The following is a 5,739-nucleotide window of genomic DNA, read 5'->3' on the forward strand; positions in this document are numbered from 1 at the left end:
AATTACGGTGTTGTCCTGCTTGTTGGCATGCAAAAGAAATCCACGGTGAGGAGTGGTTTGCTCGTCGGTGCTCCCCTTCATACGTTCACAAGAGCGTGTTACAGATTTTTTTTCTGCGTGTTGAATATTGGAGATGCTTCTCCCAGAACAGAAGCTCTGTGAAATTGCAACGGTGACTCCATAGTCGCTTTCTGGCTGGATTTGCTTCTCTGGAGTGTGATTTTTGTTCCCGTCGTGAAGAAGGGCTTGACGCTGGGCACGGTACCTTGCTTGGAGACTGCGCGCTCGTTTGCGCTGTAGGGAGACATGGCGAAATTGGAAGTAACTCTGTGGCAGCAGAAGCCAATCCCTTGCTGTTGCAGGTATTGCAGTTGGAAGGTTGTTCGAGAACCCGTTTGCTCTCAGAAGCTTTATTAACATTTTCAACCTACATTTATCAGATCATCCCGGTTTGGTTTTGTGCCCCTGTTCCGCGGTCATTTAAATAGCTCCTCTCTCTCTCTCTCTCTGCTCTGCATTTAGCACGCCGGCTGCCGATCTAGGTGTGGGCGGCAACTGCGGTCGCTTTTCGTCTTTGCGTAGTTTCTGGGAGCCGGGAGGCCTTTGTCACGTCTCATCAAATCGCTCCTCTGCTCGCCGGCATTTGCTAGGTCTCCTTGTCTGCACCTGCTGAAGTTTTGGGTTGATCGTTCTTGTAGAGAATTGCGTGTGGTATTCTAATTGAGGTCTTGCTGCTGCGTTGTGAAATGCTGGTAAGGTTACCGTATGCCCGTTGGTTGGAATACTTCAAGTACCGTATTCCCGAACACGTCTTGCCTCTTTTATGCACCTCTTGTTGGTTACTTACCTAGCTACCGTGTCCCAGATCTGTCGCTTTCGACTGATGACCTTCTGTGCTCGTGGTAAATAAATGTCAGTCTGTCGGTTACTTTAGAACGATGTTAAATTTCATTCCCCTGTTGTTACCAGAGATACCCGGTCAGGAGTTCCTCCCGTGTGGTTCTGTTTCTGTCTGTCGCATTAACGATGCCTTTCAGGTGTATGGGCGTGCAACTTTTCAGCTGAAGTACGGGATGGTGTACGGTCTGGTCTGTTGTTGCAGACTGTTGGTGACCTGGATGAGTTTTCAATCTGAGGGTGATCTCCTAGAGACGCTTTGCTAACTTACAAATGGCCGTGCTTAGGTTTGGCAACGGTTAATCGACGTAGCTCAGTAAATATCCTGTGGCGGTGCCCAACTCGCTCTTTCGGATTGTCCCGCAGGCTTTTTCTTCAGCCAAAGAAATAACCTATCGTTCTTCCCTCTGATGGCGCTTGGGCGTCCAAAGGCAGCGAGGAAGCCAGATCTCGCTACGGAGCGATGAGGCTTCTGCAGCTGCTGCTTCCAGTGGGCCCGGGACCGCTTGTGTTCTTACGTCCTGTCTCTTACCGTTGCGCCGGTCTGAGGGCCTTTCAGTTGCTGAATTTGAAACGGGGCAAAAAGCACCTGATGGAAACAGAAGCTGTTCCTGACTATGGGTATTTGTTCTGGGCCAGGTGGAGATCCGCTTGGAGGAGATACAGAACGAAGGTCTCCTGGTGTCGTGGACGTTCAAGGACAGACCAGACTTGAACCTTTCGGTTCGTCCGAGACTTCAACTTCGCGAGGTGAGCGGCAAACAGTGGGAGGCCGGACTCGAGCGGAAGAAGGGTGGGAGGGGCGGAAACAGCGCCGAGCCGAGAGGAAGGCTGCTGCAGAGGGGAGAGGTTGGCAACTTGTTGTCGTGGCCCTTTAGGGCGAGGGAGGGGATTCTTTCGCCCTGGAATCAGTGCTAGCTCAGCTCTGTCAAAACAGCACGTCCTCAAGAGGGCCGAAGCAGTACCGGTGTCTGTTGTCCGAGTTTGGTGTAACGGCTGAACGGGAGTCTGCGTAGCAAAAAAGGCTTTCTGTCTATTTAGGTCCTCCTGCCGTTGTCCATTGTAGAGCTGCAAAATGAGCTGGGTTGGTTCGTGGTTTTTTTGTTTTGGTTGGTTTGTTTGTTTTGTTTGTTTGTGGGTTTTTTGAGAGGTTAGTGTGCGGAACCCGTGGGTATTAGAGGTTTAATGAGCTGAACGCGGGAATGCTTGCGCTTCTGTGATCCAGATTCGGTTGATTTGTTTGTTCTATTGACGCCCTTGTTGCTTTATCCTGAATAGATGTAGGAATTTGGCTGTTCTCCCGAAAGCGCGGTAGTACCATCTTGCGAGGTGGTAAGGTTGCGGCAAACTGCAAAAGCTGCATTGTCAAAATTTGCAACGGGTAGACTACAGGTGTAGAGGCTTAGTTTGTCTCATTTAGACAACTTAGGTTTGCCTGCAGCTGTTACGTGGAAGCTTTAAGCGCTGGGGAGAGCGAGTACAGGATACGGGAAGAGTACCCGGGGGGTTATTACCGGGAGAATGATTGTGTAGCGTCTTAGAGGCTCGAGAGGCGGTTGGAGCTGTACAAGGAGAAAATGCGTCTGCCTCGTTATGACTTTCCTGCGTTTCCTCTTGATTTGCGGAGAGAAGAACGAAGGGAGAGCGGATCTATCCACCATAAAGGATCTGATCGAGGATACCATTGTCAGCACGCAGCCAGCCATGATGGTGAATCTGAAGGCCTGCGCCGCTGGAGCCGGTGCGGTAAGGCGCTCTCCTCGTGTCATTCTTGGGCCTCAAACGCTGTGCCCCGGGGCGCTTCGGAGGGCTGAGACTCAGGCAGGAATCCAAGGGTTGAGACTCGCTTCCGGGCGACAGCTGCGTCCTGGCCTGCGCTGTCGTAGGAGTCGGGGTACTGCGGCATGGGGAGTAGGGATAATTAGGAACCGCGGGCGGCTCCGTTTGTACCTTGTTTCCTGAACGTCGAGCGCCGGTTGTGTTGAGGCGGAGCTGGACTGCCTGAGACGCATCTCCGTTCCGGCAGTCTCTCTCTTGCTCTGAACGCCGAGGCTCCGTTCAGGGCAGCCTTTACAGGCATGGAACGGTCCACGGTTTGTCGTCTTCAGCTATCCGTCTGGCAGCCAGCAAGCTTGTTCTTGTCTGTCTCTTTTCCTGTCTGCCTTAAATTTCCCATCTGAAATAACACCGGGGGCCCATCGGAGGTCGATAGCTTGGGGAACCTGCAGCGTGTCTTGATGGCTCTGTGGGTATTCCCCTATGTCGGTGTGAGGAGCTACTTAGTAGGTGCAAGGACGAACATCGCGCGTCTTGCTGCTGTCTGCTGGCGAGTGAACGATAAAGCCATCGGTCTCGCTCTCGTCATTCCTCAGGTACCCAGCAATAAGTTGACTCGAGAGTCCCCGTCCGGAGTAGCGGCAGCCCCCCTGGGTTCTAAGCTGTTGCTCCGGAATCTTCGAGTGCTGAACTTGGGCTGCCAGGGGAAGGGAGGTAAGCGTGAAAACATTGCTGATCTGCAGGGGCAAGCGCGCAGGTGGCGAGATTGGAGCGAGTGGATGTTTTGGGTGGGTTTGAATGGAAAAGAGGGGCGTGCATCCGCCGAGCCGCTGCCTTGCGTTGACGAGCGCGTGCGTGCACTCTGTCCCTCTGTTGCAGGAGTTGGGGAGATACGCTGCGTGGCAGAGCTAGACAGCCCCCCGCAGCAGAAGCAGACGAGGCCGGTGACAACTGGCAGTGCCGGTGCTGCAGCACAGATGGAGTGGAATGAGGAGCTCTTTCTGTAAGTGTCTGCCCTCCTTCCGGTTGGCACGGCGGAGTCAGGCCGGCATGGTCTCTGGGTCTCTGCCGCGGTAACTGATGCGGATGGCGCAGAGGCGGAGTCTGCACCGCAGGGCAGCGTGTGTTTGTGCTGCCCGCGTGCCGGGCTACCGATTCCGCCGATGTGCCCCGGCTTGCGTACGTATTTCCCGCTCCCCTGGACGCTCTGTGTTTTAACCGGATGGGCCCGAGTGCCGATCGCGGGCAGCGTGTGGGAGCGGCAGCTGCAGAAGGCCTGGCGCGTAAACCTCAGCTTTCCAGACAGATCGCCCTCTCGACTTCCCGTGGCAGCCTACACGGCCCTGCAGAGGACGCGAACCGGAGTTCTCCTCTTCTGTGTAGTTTGCTGCCCTTTGTCGTGTCCTCCAAAGTAGCGCACACGTAGTGGGGCTTTGGAAAAGGCGATGAGGCGTGTGAGATTTGAGGGAGGGAAGGTACGGAATGGGGTTGTTGGCTCCGTGGCCGTTTTGCAAAGATCGCCTAATAGCAGCTCGTCTTTTTCTGTTTCAACAGGGAGTTGGGACCTAGAAGTAAAGAGCTGAAGCTACAGGTGCTGGGGAACGGTGACGGAGGGGGAAGTGAGTACAGGCAGCTGTAAGATGGATTGTAAGATGGGGAGACAAAAATGCCTAAGGGACTTCCTGTGCTTTGAGCCTGTGGTAGTTCGTGTCGGTACAACGCGTGATGAACTCTGCAAAGGATTTTTCATATCCGACTTTACGTGAGCCTCTGACCGCGTGAAGTAACTCTGGAGTCTGTTGTTCTTAGCGAAACGCTCTTACTCTGACCTTTTTGGTACCCGGGAGGTTCCCGTGGCCCGCCCGTCTCCGCTCTGAAGCGGGGAGAGGGATGCGGGGATTCACCCCCGTGTATCGGAAGAACGTTGCGGAAGGCTCTTAACTCTGCTCGTTTGTACTTGGTCAGGGACCAACCGCAGCACCTATTTTTGATGGAGGCCGTGCAACAGCCGCCTCTTTAAGTGGGTCGATTTCTGGATCGGTAAAGAGGAGCGGAGGAGCGCTGCCCGCCCCCTCCCCGCCTCGAACCTGGGAGCTACCGGAGTCGTGGGGATCTGCTTCGTTGGCCCACGGGGCTGCTTCCCAAAAGCGGGGGTTGCCTGGGAGGCATCGGAGGTGCTGAGGTCACGTGGTGTGTTTTGTTTTCCTGTACCTTCTCGCAGGTGTGCTGCTGGCACATGCCACGCTTTTGCTTGATTCTTTGGGCAGACGGCCATCTGCGAGACAGGTCTGCTCGCTGGCCCCAGGAGCTGGGCAGTCGCTGGCGGCTGAAGCTACCATTGTATTGGAGGTGAGCTCGCAGCACCGTAAGCTCGGCACGAACGCGTGCTCGGGAAGCACTCGCGATGTGAGCCCCTAGCTGGAGACAAGCGTGATGAGGCCTGGGCTCGTCACAGGGGACTGGCAGACCCTTAGGCCGAGGAGGGGTGTCGCCTGGCCCTCGGTCCCTGAGCCTCCCTCCATTCCACTGACGTTGTAGCGGGGACGGCTCCTCAGTGCCCAGAGCGGTAGCTTTTGTCACCCGTGTGCCTGCCTTTCCATGTGGGGGAGGAGGAGGAGGAGAGCCTCTCTGAGCTGCGCTTTACTCTTTGTAGCTGCTATTCCAGGAGTCTCCCGCATCTTTGAATGCTCAGCACGCCACGTCTCTGCGAACCAGCGTCACCCCCACTAAGAAGGTGGAGATGGACCGGACCATCATGCCCGACGGCACCATCGTGACTACTGTCACCACGATTCAGTCCCGGCCCAAGGCAGACTGCAAACTGGGTGAGGCTGCCCCGCGACAGGCGTCTTGTAGGGGTGGCTGCTATGGGGGTGCAGGCTCAGCCGCAATATTCCCAAGGCCGCTCGCGCGGGTAGTAGCGAAACCGTTTAGCCATCGAACGTTGCGGTTGTTGCAGACTCGCACCTCGCGCGGCGTTTTTGGCTTCCGGGTCGGAACGCGGGCATCGTCGCCATTCCCTTAGCGTCTTGTGGCTGGCTGCGTAGCCTTGGGGGAGGGAATTGA

General features: G+C 55.5%; 1 protein-coding gene across 1 annotated transcript in view; it reads left to right on the forward strand.

Moving 5' to 3' along the window:
* C2CD2L (C2CD2-like) overlaps nt 1–5,739 on the forward strand; it is a 19,711-nt gene that overhangs the window by 1,406 nt on the left and 12,566 nt on the right. The window contains exons 3-9 of the mRNA XM_009323393.1: nt 1,537–1,647; nt 2,527–2,643; nt 3,270–3,387; nt 3,553–3,676; nt 4,228–4,292; nt 4,895–5,022; nt 5,327–5,498. Coding sequence (XP_009321668.1) covers nt 1,537–1,647; nt 2,527–2,643; nt 3,270–3,387; nt 3,553–3,676; nt 4,228–4,292; nt 4,895–5,022; nt 5,327–5,498 — 835 coding nt within the window. The remainder of the gene's footprint in view (nt 1–1,536; nt 1,648–2,526; nt 2,644–3,269; nt 3,388–3,552; nt 3,677–4,227; nt 4,293–4,894; nt 5,023–5,326; nt 5,499–5,739) is intronic.

Source organism: Pygoscelis adeliae, unplaced genomic scaffold (assembly GCF_000699105.1).
Source record: "Pygoscelis adeliae isolate BGI_AS28 unplaced genomic scaffold, ASM69910v1 Scaffold855, whole genome shotgun sequence".
In the NCBI taxonomy this organism is placed as follows: domain Eukaryota; kingdom Metazoa; phylum Chordata; class Aves; order Sphenisciformes; family Spheniscidae; genus Pygoscelis; species Pygoscelis adeliae.